Source organism: Azolla caroliniana, unplaced genomic scaffold, assembly GCF_043228905.1.
Source record: "Azolla caroliniana isolate FFs.n. ecotype wild unplaced genomic scaffold, voAzoCaro1.0.p SCAF_16, whole genome shotgun sequence".
NCBI lineage: Eukaryota > Viridiplantae > Streptophyta > Polypodiopsida > Salviniales > Salviniaceae > Azolla > Azolla caroliniana.
The window spans coordinates 3,238,430-3,253,249 of NW_028230451.1; the positions used below are offsets into that span (position 1 = coordinate 3,238,430).

At 35.8% G+C, this 14,820-nt stretch overlaps 2 protein-coding genes across 3 annotated transcripts; one reads left to right on the forward strand and one right to left on the reverse strand.

Annotated features, from left to right (window-relative positions):
• Window positions 1-1,626: 1,626 nt before the first annotated feature.
• On the forward strand, window positions 1,627-8,942 carry LOC147853609 (enolase (DUF1399)). The gene is made up of 9 exons (XM_087332059.1): window positions 1,627-1,900; window positions 2,623-2,719; window positions 2,896-3,165; window positions 3,715-3,861; window positions 4,912-5,217; window positions 5,672-6,219; window positions 6,997-7,118; window positions 7,324-7,487; window positions 8,160-8,942. The coding sequence occupies exons 1-9, from the start codon at window positions 1,740-1,742 to the stop codon at window positions 8,751-8,753; spliced, it is 2,409 nt and encodes an 802-aa protein (XP_087188185.1). The 5' UTR covers window positions 1,627-1,739; the 3' UTR covers window positions 8,754-8,942.
• A 581-nt stretch (window positions 8,943-9,523) lies between these two features.
• Window positions 9,524-12,099, reverse strand: LOC147853610 (ATP-dependent Clp protease ATP-binding subunit). 2 transcript variants are annotated; one of them, XM_087332682.1, is made up of 3 exons: window positions 11,962-12,099; window positions 10,315-10,812; window positions 9,524-9,966 (listed from the first exon to the last, which is right to left on the reverse strand). In XM_087332682.1, exons 2-3 carry the CDS (start codon window positions 10,807-10,809, stop codon window positions 9,697-9,699), a joined length of 765 nt encoding a protein of 254 aa, XP_087188808.1. In that variant the 5' UTR covers window positions 10,810-10,812; window positions 11,962-12,099; the 3' UTR covers window positions 9,524-9,696. The 2 variants fall into 2 exon arrangements, with proteins under 2 accessions (XP_087188808.1, XP_087188807.1); XM_087332681.1 differs by lacking the exon at window positions 11,962-12,099 and having other exon boundaries at window positions 10,315-10,848.
• Window positions 12,100-14,820: the final 2,721 nt, after the last annotated feature.

The window sequence follows — 14,820 nt, forward strand, 5'->3', positions numbered from 1 at the left end:
ACACCAATATGGACTTTTATAATGAGCTTCGTATTATTCCAAAAATAAGGTAACAATGACATAACGTAAATGTTGATGTTTATGATCTTTTAATTATTCATCTTTCAACACATTTTTCATTAAACTAAATTATGGAACATCTTTTGAATGGATTCATGCATGTTAAACGAAATAAGCATTGGCTAAAATATCATGATTAAGTTTAAATGATCTCATCATCGACTTATAGCCTCGTGCACTGAACAATTTTTAGTTAATTGGACAAAAGGTGATGGATTGAAGGCTTAAACAATGGGCCTAATGTGGCATGCATAATGGAAAATCATACAATTAGTTTATGTACACACTCACAATTTTCTCAAAAAATGTGGATAACTTCTTGAACCCGATGGTTTAATGCAAAGTCATTGCCGCTTTAGGATTGATAAACTCTTAAAGTCAAATATTAAGTTGGAGGTGCTCATTGGAACACTTCATGTAGACAAAGACGAGTGAAGGAATGACCTCTTCTCCAACCATATGTCTATGGTTGGGCTCCAACCTAAGGTTATAGGGTAAGAACCAAGAACCCCACCATTTACCAAGCAATTATTTCCAAGCGAGACAAATATTTTGAGTGATGAATGATAAAAAGGTGAAAACATTTAAATATCATCAATGTCTTCACATGTATACTTATAAGAAAAACTATGACGCCCATTTTGCTAGAAAAGCAATCCAATCTCTCTCTACAAGGAATTCATCTTGTCCGGTCCTCCTGAATTTCGGTTTCCAACTCCTATATGGCTTATATTTACCACAAAGGAGTAATTCATGATTCTATAATTAAAGATACTTTGTATTCTTTGCTTGACATAACGTCTCACTTATAAAAACTCACTCAATGAATGAGCATGATTCTTCAAGATATGCTCCACTAAGTATGTCACATTTACCATCACAAATGAATGAATTCTTGTAGTTGTAAAGACAAGTGCATTTTCACATGTGGAGATTAGGTGGTTTCTGGCAATTTCAATAGTGTTATCTAATGGTTAGATGACCAAGAGGCCTCCTCTACAAGCTACATGTTGTCTGATGAGATTGAACATCTCGTATCACCCGACACTTGGCTATCAATCTTAGAATTCAGGCACACTTGCTCATTGGAGACATAATGTGCCTAGGACGGTAAAGCCATGCATGGTTTGGACTTTGATGCCACTATAGATGGGGACGCATACAACTCTGCACATTTGCTAACGAGTTCGTGGAAATTGGTACAGTTGTAGGACCACCACACAAGCACTATCAAACAAAGGTTATCAATTCACATTAAAGTAGGACCCACAATAAGGACATAAAGCAGTAACACGTTGTGGGTTCGAACCAATACTTTCCACACATATTTTCTTACACCCATGTATTTGTTTATTTCTTTCTTGAATGGCATACCAACGTTGAGTCCTTACTTTCCACACATTTATCGCTTTTCCCGAACTACACATATCGAATCCTTCTCTTGAGCTACATCTACGGAATGGGGTGTATTGACCCGATGGCGTCTGGCCGGCCCGATACGCGCTTGCGCCCGGACACACCTAAAGAGAAGCATTTCAATAATAGCCTTTTTCTCTAGTAATCTCTTCTCATTCTTCTTCTTCTTCTTCTTCTTCTTCTTTTTACATGAACAAAAAATAAAATAAACAGCAGCTCTCCATGCTCAATTCTTCACAATATTTCATTGATAATGATCTAATATGGCCCCTGTCCCTGAAACGCATCAGGCGTCGAACCTCCAATCCGCCCTTCAGATTTCCATCGGCACCGATTTGATCTCTAATGCCAAATATCTTCTCGCTTTTCTAAAGAAAGCATCAAACCTGCAAGATGAAAGCTTTCTACTCCAAGCTATTAGAAGGTTAGTGCAATTTACGGTTATTTATCCATTTTCTCTCAGCTCTAAGAATTGAACAAGACTTTATTTCTACTGTTAAACAAACAGATAGAATTGTATGGCATTGCGATGATAGATATTGCGGTGATAGATATTCCATTTTTTATTTGATAGATTGTTGTATTTCTAAAAATCAATGAATAAAAATTTACTACCTCTCTATAATTTCACCGTTTTATACTTTTGTTGGATTTATGTGACATTTTGTGTGGGAAATAACATAGTCCTGTTGGTTTTATGAGAGAAATAGCATAGTCTTGCTGGATATTGTATGAAAAATAATGTAGTCATATTGGAATCGTGTGAGAAATAGCATAGCGTTGTCAGATTTTGAGAATTATAGAATTTTTAAAAGAAATAGGATACTCATGTTGGATTTTGTGTGAAATATGCCATAATCCTGATGGGTTTTGTATGATAAATAGACTTATTGAATTTGAGTGAAAAAGAGGACCAGGGGGAGAAACATTATAGATTTTGGTGGTTTCATTAGTAACTTTAGCATAGATTCAGAATGTTTGAATCTGTACATAACCTGTGTATTCATTGCGTTTACAGCATTAAATCATTGCTATGCATCTTACTAGTTGATTAGTTGATCACATTTCAAATAATAATCCTAAGCTAGAAAAAGTCTATTGGTTTGAAACTCAAGTATTTACTATGTGCATGATTGGATGCTACAGGTACAAAGTTTATTGGCTGCCACTTGCTGCAAGATCTCAAGATTTGTTGCCACCTTTTGATGTGCACTGGGTGTGGCTATGTCATTGTTTGAACCCGGTTAATTCCTCACTCTTGTTGTGTAATAAATTACGCATATCTACTTCCTGTTCACGTTGAACCGTTCTCCACTTTGGTCTCCAAAGTTCTCATTCAATATTATTTTCACTGGTAGAGAGAGAGAGAGAGCAGATATATAATAATTATTTCTGATCAACATAATTTTTTTTTCACAGAAGACTTATCAACGTTTTTGTGAACGTCATTACTCCAAAATCATAGATCTTCCCATACTCAATGATACTGCAAGCGAGTTTTCTGCTCATGAAAGATGCAGATTAGCTTGGAAGGAACGTTATCCAAATGAACCTTTTGACATAGAGATGCCAGAGATAAAAAGCCCAGCTAGGCATAGGAGACATGTCCGCCAAGCACATGCATCATATCTACCAGAAGAGAAAGAGCTCGTGGAAATTGTTTTGCAAGAGAGTAGATTCTATAAAAAGGTCTGACAAAACATTGGGTAATTCTTTTTTTTATGATTTGTGGTCTTACATCCCCTTGGTTTTCATCTTTTGGGGCCTAGTGATGATATTATCTACAGGCAAAACATTATAATTCTTTCTTTTATGTTTTATGCTCATATGTTCCCTTGATTTTCTTCTTTTGGGGTCTAGTAACGATCTCATCTATAAGTGAACTGTCACTCTCCAATGGTACTCTAAGCCATCACCACATCATTGAACAAGTTGTTTGTATAGGACCAACTTATATGCTTGGCAAGTTTAGCTATACCTGTGCAATAAACCAAAGAAAAGTGTGTCCTATGTGCTCAAAATAGGATTCTAGATAATAAACCCACTTTGCATTCATTTTCCTGTTAGTCACAGAAGATTGGTACATCACCATGCAGCAATATGTAGGTACATAAAGTATTTTTCATTCTTTCTATTCGAAATTTCGTATTAAATTTCATGGAGAGGCGATGTGAAAATTTGAAAGAAAATTCGTGATAAATTGTAAAATTTAAGCTTTCAGATTTGTTATGTGTGCAGGTTTCACGGCCATACATGTATCACGATGGTTTCCTAAAGGTTGCAGAAGAAAGATACAAGTGTTTTTTGTACATGTTATTCAAGCACAAAGGGAGGATAAATTATATGCCAACCTTTGACATTCAGCTGATGTGGAAAAGCCATCAGGTAAAATGATATAAAAAGTATGTCATTATTTTCATATTCAATGACATTATAGTGTTCTTAGTGGTGATTACCTACCCAGACAGTGAGTCTCAATTATTTCTTGATCATACAATTCCACAAAACTCTCTTTGGGTTTAGTTTCATATATATCATTGAGTTAAGCAACGACAGACATTATATAGATCTAGCTCCTCCAAACCTGAGATAGGATAGAGGATATATAGTCAAAATAGCACTCATCTCAATAGTACGAGGAATCACAAACTTCACAACATTAATCAAAGATGAAACCACTATCAAAGCCAGCTGTCATGTTATTACGAATTTGCCAAGAATTCAAACAAATTACAATCATTAACTTACTTCCTGGTACATTGTTTTTGTTCGGCACAAATTTTTTGTGGCTGGGCTAAGGAATTGAGCAGATCATAAAATACTTAAGCTGAACAAAATCAGTTTGTAGGGAAGTGCAGTTGTGAGTGTATTTTTTTATATTCTTGGTAAATAGTAGAAGACTTTAACAGAATTTGGCGAAATATATATATGTAGACATTCCATGCTCTTGTGAAAATGTGAAAATGTTTGCTAGCTCAGCATATAACGTCATGAACTTAGATGAACTGAAACCTCAATATTGATAAATAAGTCTGCTCAGAGTTCATGTAGACAATGGGGATGGGATTTCACATTCCAGGCCTCAGTTCCTCGTGATTGCGTTCACTTTCTATGTGAAAAATTTAACATTATGCATATAAGTTTAAAATCTATGGCATATTAAGCAATTTCATTGTGCATTTCAAGTTTTAACCAAAATAACCAACCCCAGATTATTTACGCTATCAGAAAACTAGTTTACAAGGTGAGTGAGGAATTCTTATGACACAAGCACTTGATTGTTAAAATGTCTCAAGGTGTAACATGCCTAAACAGACGAACTATTTGAAACAGGGAAGCTTGTGGGTGGCGTAAGTAAAGCAGAGTGATATAGCTTTAGAGAGAGAGAGAGAGAGAGAGAGAGAGAGAGAGAGAGAATTTGATTTTCTTTTGCAGATCTATCCTGCAGTGTACATCCTTGATATATCAAGACTGCATGGATATCCAGAAGAGATTGATGTTCAATCTCAGGAAGAAGAAAACACACTGCACAAGATTGAACACACATCAAGAACTTGGGAAGTATTGTTTGGGCAACCTTATGAAAGGGCAGGTGCAATGTGTCGAAGAACTAATATTGCTGGAAATGTAGACTCTGTGGATGCATTGCCTGAAATTATACCCCTGTCGATTAATTGGTATCATCAGACTATGGATATAAACTCCAAGCATAAGTCACTAACTCCCAGGTTCATTGTGGAGGTAGGTTCTGTTTTCTAACATACAATAAGTAGTTAGTTCCATGAGTGGCAGTAGGAAATGGCAAATAGTCATAACTTTTAATGTTATACAAAGACTTGAGAATAAAGTATAAAAAATAACAGAAAACAATTCAGAGCTTACATTGGGAAGTATGTTAGAAGGCATTATGAGAACTGAAAAAGAGAATAAAACTGATAACAATATACCATTTTGATATGTGCTGCAAAGAATTAAAAAAACGGATTCACAAAATGCAGTACGCTCAGATTGCATATCTGAAGTTTTGTCACTTATGCATGGATTATTAATTAACCTGTCATTGTAGAAAAGAGCATTTTACCTTGCTAGAAAGTATTCATTGGATCTTGTATGGGTGGTGTCTCTGACTAATATTTGCACATTGACTAGCATGGTCTGCTCTTTAATATTATTCTCTTTTGTTTTGAACCTACAGGTATGCATTCATGTGAAGGGTGCAAAAGCTCAGGCCAAGCTAGAGGCAGGTGCACATGAATTGGTTTTACGGTTGCGGATGATGGAAGCATGCAAATCATTGCAACAATGTGTGCCAGTCTCAAGCTACATGTTTGACAATGTGTGGCATCAAGCATTCTTGATGCAGTGTGAAGTTTCGTCCAATGGTTTGATCTTAGAGCTTCGTTCACATAGAGTAGCATGTCTTAAAGGAGTTTCTCAGCTATTAGGAAAAGTTGCATTGACTTGGAAAGAATTAGAAACTGAAGTGCTTTTTGCAAAGAAAAACTCCCTTTCTATCAAGAGGACTGGTATTATGGAGTCATTGATTACCTTGACTTCTATCACTCCTCCAGTGCAGGCACCATATCTCCTCAAGGCCTTGAATGATAGGGTTACTGATGATACAGGTGCCATGTTGTCAAAGAGGATAGGGAGATTGAACAAGTATAAACCACAATGTGGCCGCTGGATATCTTGGACAGTCTTGGATCATACTGGAAACGAATGCTTCATTATTCGTATCTGGTAAATGCATAAACTTATTATATTATGTCCTCGAGCTACTTCAATGCATGTAATATTAACAAGTAAATCTGACTGACATACCCTACATGCATTCATAATAGATTAATCATGAAATTCTGTGAGTTCCATTGACCAAATAGGAATCCATAAGCATGTAATATTTAGCATTGGTACAAGCATCTTCTTAGAGTCTACCTTTCTATGGTCGCATGCATGTCAGAGAGTCTCTCTAGGATTTCGTTTCACATCTATATTCTCTTGCATTTGTGTATGTAAGAGTTTAAAGGTCATAAGACAGATATTGCTCATAAGTCATGTGGGTGTATTAGTGACTTTCATAGCTGCTTTAAGGTTTCCTTATACCAGATTGATACAAAAAAATATACATTGTGCGTGACACATATGCAACTGTGTATTGTATTTTGGGTTATATCCTCCCCTCCCTAGCCATGTAAGGAAGCTCTGCGTGACTAAGCACATGTTAAATGCAATTTTTTTAGTTCGTTTCTTTTTCTTTTTCTTTTTATGGACATCTCATAAGCAGAACTTATTTATGCACATGCCTAATTATTATGCATACAGTGTTCATATGGCTCAAGATGGTGTATAGAGATAGGACTTGAAAGCACTTGCATACTGATGTATGAGACAGAGGCACATACTTCTCCACAGAACTGGTGAAAGTTTTCTTGCATTTGAGAAATAGTAGTAACACATTAAGCATTATATTCAAGTGGTTAACTTTCAAGAACATTTATTACTCTACGGGATCAACAGTGTAGCTGCTGGTGTATGGAGAAAAAATGAAAGACCTGTAGGGGTTGATTGGAATGAGAGGATAATTCAAGTCCATGGAGGAGGATGGAATTACATCAGGCGTTCTGTTGGAATCGCTCCAGGTAATTTTAAGATTTCCCTTTTTCCTTTGATTTTCTCTCTCCCAGATGTGATCATATCGTTCATGTATGCATACACACATACATAATGTTTGTCTGTAACAAACATGTATGCATTGATACATACATACATACATACATACATACATACATACATACATACATATATATATACAAGTGCTGACCTGTACTTGATGTATTGTATCAGAAAATATCCTGGCCACAGCTACACCTGTGGGTGATGAGCTGGAACAATATAAAATGAAATGGTCATTGTCAACTGGAGAGACATTAACAATACAGATGCCCATAGAGAATTCTCAATGGGAGAGAAACTTGGGATTCTCAGTGAAAGGGAGTTCACTTGGAATGGTAAGCATTTGCTGAATAATGGGTCATACTATGGTAGGGTCAATTAGTTTTCTTAACCTTCAGTAGAAATAATCAAAATTTGAATGTATACCATAGTTGGTATCATTTGCAGTTCTTTAACCTTCAATTGAAATCAAAATATTAACATAAAAGTTAGGACACGACATAGGTAGTATAAGTGCATGATAAGAGGAAACCTTCAATTCAAATAATAATCATGAATATTTGTTTCTCATCACATTTTTTGAAACATTCATTATATGGCCTAGCTGAAACTTAATAAAAGGTGAACTTTGAGTGGTCTTTATTGCCAACTGACGAGAAAAAGACTTTATCATTTGCATTGGTTGTTTAATAAACTGTTGCAAACAAACATGTATGTTGTCAGCCAAATTTGTTCTATGGATTATCTGGCATAGGAATGTATATACATTGGAAGCATAACTAACTGTGTGCCATAGAAATTTAAATGTTGTGAGCATAATTATAGTGGCATAAGAATGTATATCTTGTGAGCAAACTATAAGTTTATTTATGGCATAGAGATGTATACGTTGGGAGCAAAACTAACTGTATGTAGCATAGAAATGTATATGTTGTGAGCATAACAAACTATATGTGGCATAGAAATGTATATGCTATCTGATAAAAAGGTGCATACAAATATTTTAGGTCCGACTTCTTAATGGGCGTTGCATGCAATATGAGGTGCCATGTGCAGCTCCAGAGGAGGAAGAAGGTTATGTGACACTGGTAAGGTACACTACTGAATCACCACAAGGCCAAGCTACAGCTCTCTTTAACTGGAAGATGTCAGTTATGGAGATTCTACCAGAGGAGGATGTTGTTTTTGTCATACTTATATGCATAGCAACACAAAGGAGTGTGGGGGACCTTGGTGGGAAGATATTACACAATCTTTACAAGAGGAGAAAAGTGAGGCAACATCTGGGAAAGAGGGATTGGGGCTCAGTAGTGATGGGAGAAGGGAAAGGCGCACCTCCAGAGTATATGAGGTGGTATGTCAATCCAGAGGATGTATTAGGTGTGAACTTGGCAGATGCCAATAATGACGAGGTTTTGCCGAAAGGTGCAAGCTACCAAATGTATAGAGGTACAAGTTGGCTCTATGGGGGGAGCTCTAAAGGTCTTTATAACCTTCCTAGTAAGGGATCATTTGAATCCTTTGGGGTTGATGGAAGTGACCATTTTTTTGGTTTGCAGCACTTTGGCAGCCAAACAAAGTTTCCTGCATTCTCTCGCTAGTTACAGATTTTCAGCTGTATATTTTGTTTCATCACACTGTTACAGTTGTACATTTATAGAAGCTTGTATGCACATATTCATTATTCATATAAACTGTAGATTAAATGGTGAGAGGCTTGACTAGAAGCTTGTTACAATCTTTAACTGACATCATGTAATAATATAAAGGTTTTATATTTATTCATAGAACATCCAAATTTGCGATAATTTTTATTTATTGGCTCCAAACATTACAAATGTATTACAGTTTAAACTTGTCACAAAAAGTACAGTTTATTACAGGATAGTTAAGTCCCTCCTGATTTTTTCTATGATCCAAAATGTGACTACTTCTATCAAAGAGACTCTTCTTGGGTATTGATTGTAATATGAAATTTACCTTACACATTCGTACTTGTCTAGGTGTACCTATAGTCTGGATTTCCCCTTGAGTTACCTGTCTTCTAGGTGTACTCATAATAGAACTTACGTTTTCAAGGAAGGATTTGTAATTGTAATATTGGAAATTTTATGACGTTTTCCAATGAATTGCAAAATAGTCATCAATATTGGGAGGGCAATATCTTTGAGCAGATATCCAAGATTTTCTATGAAGTATATAACATGTCCTTAGTTTCTACACGAGGACTGAAATGTTTACATGCTATGGAACATTAGGTGAATGGCAATGTAAGCAACAAGACAATCTCTTGTCGCAGCATCATATAAGGTTCAAAATAGCACTCGAGTGCTTAAGAAAGCATTTAACTTCATTGATATTGTTTGCAAAATTTTAAAGAAATGATGTGTTGAGATATCATCCAAGATCATTGGTCCAATTGTTTGAATGTATACAGCCTATACAATCCATGTCATGTAACATCATAGCTAAGATATTTTATGATACAACCAAAGCATGTCAAGTGGTTGCAAGGTTCAAAAAAATTATATAGTATTTACAGCTTCAATCAAAGAATATTAATTTGGTTTGCATGATGGCGAGACACTCTGTAGGGAGAGTAAGGAAGGCATTCATGAACACGTCATTGACACGAACAATAGGGGCTACTCCAACAAGTTTGCAATTGCCATGTGAATCTAACCTTCTACCCTCTCCTTGTCGCATGCGACCCTTGGCTACCTCTGTAGTTAACAAAGTGTCAACCACAAGGGGAGGTGCTCTATACAAAGATCCAATTGAAAACATGAAATCAGCTGAGAACTCAAGTTCAACCTGCAGAACATCACCCACAAGCAAAAGTCTTCAATTAATATTCATAGAAACTCTAATATGCCATCCCATGCACATCTTAGGGTGCAAACTCCTCTAGGTTTTTCTTCTTGTGCCCTTGGTCAACCATCCCCTTAAATGTGCTATTTGCATAATTATATCGTCAATTTATGCCCTCATTGTTTGCGCAATTATATGGTCAATAAATAACCTTTCTTTGGAGTATTTTCAGAACTCCGTGAAAAATGAGGGACTTTTTGACAAATATGCCCATGTATATGAATATATATATTATCCCATGATTGTTGTTCATATAACATAAGCACATCATAGACAACAATATAATAATACCTTGCCTTCAGCCTTATCGATGAACCCCTTGAAATGCCGGGGAACAATTTGAATACAGATGAAAGGAGGCAATGGCAACCCCAAGAACCGTGTGGTTTTTGACTCCACTGGTGGTATATACAGGCTGGGTGTATCAAAAACCACTGCTAATTTATTACCACCCTCACACTTCTCTATAGTTCCAAGACCACCACCGCCATCTGCATTATAAACAAAATCAGGATACATGGCAATGCCCAATCTGCAGTCTTTTAGAGTCCTTATCTCAATGCGCGACACCTCATTTTTAAGAGAATTGATTCTTTTCCCTTCATCTTTTAGGCTTTCAGTTAGAGAAAATGTCATTCCAGATTTTAGGCAATGAGGCACGTTGCTCAATTTGTGTTTCTTTTGGACATGAAGAGAAAAAGGTTTATTCCCCCTTATTGCCATTTGTTTCCCTTGCCACACTTTATTATAAACTGGAAGACAAGGTTGAAGATGAAGAGTCAGCATTGTCTGTAATAAGAAGAAAGAGGTTCAAATTTCAGTTTTCAGGATTTTTTTTATTTTAAATAATGGTTTTTGACCTACTTATGGAGTTGCACAACTTCTTTCATACTTATGAGGCAATCTGAAATGGTTCTTTCAGAGAAGAGAACTATGTCTGTGCATATATATAAAAAATGGACAAATGCCAGAAGAAGCATTAAAGAAGAAATAAAATGATAACAATAACAACAGACAAACCAATACGGTACTTGCAAACTATTTCAACCATAACATACTCAATACAAGGACGAATTTCTGCTGCATAAGACTTCTCTGGTGGTGAAATTTAGCTAGATTGAGGTTTCACCATCTTCTAGAAGTTCCTCGGGCCAGTTTCAGGATGCCTATATGCCACATAAGTGGACATATAAAATTTACGACAACATTGATTGTAGACCTGACACATCGCTTTTGGCATTTTACACCTATAATTTCAACATCACGAGATTTTGTCGCGATATGCGGATCATCTTTACTTTTTTCAAAGTTATTATGCTGTACAAAGTCTCAAAAAATTTACCTGTCTAACAAAGAAACCAAAGAGATGGCACAAGTCCAAGGAGCCAAATCATCGTTGGTCATAAAACCCACAAGCATTAGAAGATTATTAAATAAAAACCAATGATGGATCATCACAAATACAACCTCGGCACGTGTGTGCATGTGTCTGTTATATACATCGTTGTATAAGAGAAATGCAACATGCTTGACAAAATCAACGGCAGTAGCAACATCTAACGCACATAAGCATTATATCATTACATGAGAAAAAAGGATCTAAATCATTGCATGTATAACTAGCCAGCAAAAAAAGACAATTTCTGACATCCTCGAATATAAATATTATCCAATGGACATAAATCTTAGACACTATAAACAAAAACAAGAGCATCACCATCTAATTGGATTAAGGTTGGATGGTTACATAAACCTAATATCAACAGCAAGAAAAACAGAAATAACAAAAACATTATCATCATCTAATGGACATAAGCTTATATGGGTTGATATAAGGTTATTGATGATGTTGCATCAGAAACACAACCTCTCTCTCTCTCACACACACACTCTCTCCCTCATTCCCATACCCTCATCGAATGTGGAAGAACTCCATACCTGAATACAAACGAGACGGTGGCTCCACGCTTCAATACCTGTTTATGGAGTGAAATTTGTCAGCCTAAGGGGAACAGGGGGAGCCAGGGGTCTATCTCTGGAGAGAATGTGAACCATTCAAAAACCTACAAACACAACAAACCACAAAAAAAAAGAGGTTCCCAAAGGACTCACGTGTGGTGGTCGAGACTTCCGAGACAACACTCTTGTGCGAGTTTCGTCGATCACAACACGAACCATTCTTCTTCTTCTTCTTGTTTGTCATTGATCATATGCATATGCGCCCACCCAATAATGCACATATGATGTATATGGATGCCTTCCCGAGACCACTTGCGGCAAGTGTTATCGTTCTTCTTCTTCTTGTTGTTTGTCTTCGTGTGTAGGCCATGATCTAGAAACCTATAATGGAAGGGAGCAAGCATTGACAGCCTCTGGCTCAAACAATCCAATCGCATCTTCGTGCTCTTCAATTGAAGATGAGGAGAATCTCGATGCTGGATGTTAACACTTTGCCACTATCACACGCCCAATGCACCAAATTCACACAACTTCTTCGAGTGTAACACGCACCACACCCAACACGCGCATATTCTCCACTCAAACATATGAACAACCTTAAGAACTGTATGCATTTGCCTACACCTTCTGGTTCATATCTATTGTAACACACATGTATGTTTTGGGCTTCGAGAGAAAGTTAACATTGAACTCACCCATGCTCTTGGGTTCAAATCTCACCAATTTACTACATACCATTCTAAAAACGTGAAATACATCATCATTTGGTCTCAACAAACAATTATATCAACTAAGCTACATCACTCCCTTTCTTGGTGTTATATAGTGATTATACAAAAAAAAACATTAGAAACGTTGGTGTGACCTAATTACGAGTCACACCAATTAGAATGGTGTGGGTTTAATTCTTGATGATGAAGCCATAGGTTTTAATGGATTAAATGGAATGATAATGACTCTAACAATTGAGGCTAAATAGTGAGATGGAATTGTATGAGATGATTATATACATACATACATAAAATACATCTATAGATAGAGAAAGGGAAAAGTAACACAATGAACGTCCTACTCAAAAGAGAGCTAAAATTCTAGCCTTTTTTTGAGCAATCAAGTTTCTATTAAACTCCTAATGTGCTTATGATTAAGTTTGTGTCTAGAAAGAATTCATGTGACAATGTTGAACATTTGATGCGCAATTTGGCTTGGGTTACACTCACTAAAGGATAAACTTTAATGCCACAATGATCATTGAACTTGCTACTAAAGTTACCAATACCTAATTTAATGACAAATTTCATAAGCTTTATTAAGGTATGCATCATATGGGCTGCTACCATAAGAAATGACAATGACATGTCATTTTATCTACTAAAGGGGATCCTCCATCCAACACTCAACAATATCATGTTCAAAATGAACCACTAAGGGCGACACCTTCACATTAAGTATATCCCAACTTATGAAGTCGTCATCAATCTCAACACCAAAGGTGAACCACCACATGTTTTTGTGCCTCCTTGACACTCAAACACAAAGTTGACATACTCAAGAAGATGCACCGAGTTTGCAAAAAGAGAAAATGGGTGATTTTTCATAACAATCATGTAATCATTCTACCTAAAATTCGTCATTCTTGGGTCTTACTTTTGTTTTTTTCCTTACTTTTTTTGTAGCCTTAGCTATCTTATGCCAACTAAACGAAGAAGTATACATTACTAATTCAAAATCAACATTGTTTTTTTGCATTCATGAGAAACATTGATTGACAACAAAATATGTAAAGTTTGTTCAGGATAAGAGTGATGAAAATTTCATAAAGCAAATCAATACAATGCACATGATAAGAACCTAATTGACATCAAAGTTGATGAATGTTAATAAAGTATGTGGAACGATGAATCCTTAAAGAGTGAGTCAAAATTCATGATTTGGACAAGTGATGTATGCATAGTACGTAAAATTCGTGTTCGTCTAGTATAACATTCGTTTTCCTACGTTGGAAAACGAATGCGAATGGTATCCAAACATTCTTGTGTTTTTTTTTTTGGTTTTTTTCCCATTATTTTAATATTTTTTTTTTTTCATATTTAGGCTTATCTACCTCATAATAAATAGTTAATCGAAAAGTATGGTATTTATCATTCTTTGAGGGTGTTTTCCTTTCGCGAATGATTGAACCATTCGCGAATGCGAATGCACGTATGGTACGTATGGTTCATACTATGGATGTATGTACATGCTTATTTGTTTTTAGTATCAAGTCTTAATGAGCAACAATAATTGTTAATATAAATATGTTTGAACTGTCGATTCCAGTTATGCAGATCAAGATGTTGATTGTGAGTGTACACATCGCACGACGTCCGTCGATAATACTATGGGGGTGCAATGTTGATATAAACCCCTAGTACAAGTTATATTGGGATAAAAAATTCCTCTCCCAAGAGAAAGCTACTTGGATTTTGTTATCACAAAGAATAATATTCGCCAAATTGCAAGGGGTGCTTGCGATAGATATTACAAGGGGAATTCGAAATCTTGGAGAAAACAAGAATGCATGTTAATGAAATCATAACATAACATAACATAACATAACATAACACAACACAACATAACATAACATAACATAACATAACATAACAAAAACATAGCATAGCATAACATACCATAACAAAAACATAGCATAACACAACATAACACAACACAACACAACATAACATAACATAACATAACATAACATAACATAACATAACATAACATAACATAACATAACATAACATAAACATAACATAACATAACATATGTATCATAGTATGAGCCATACGTATCATACGT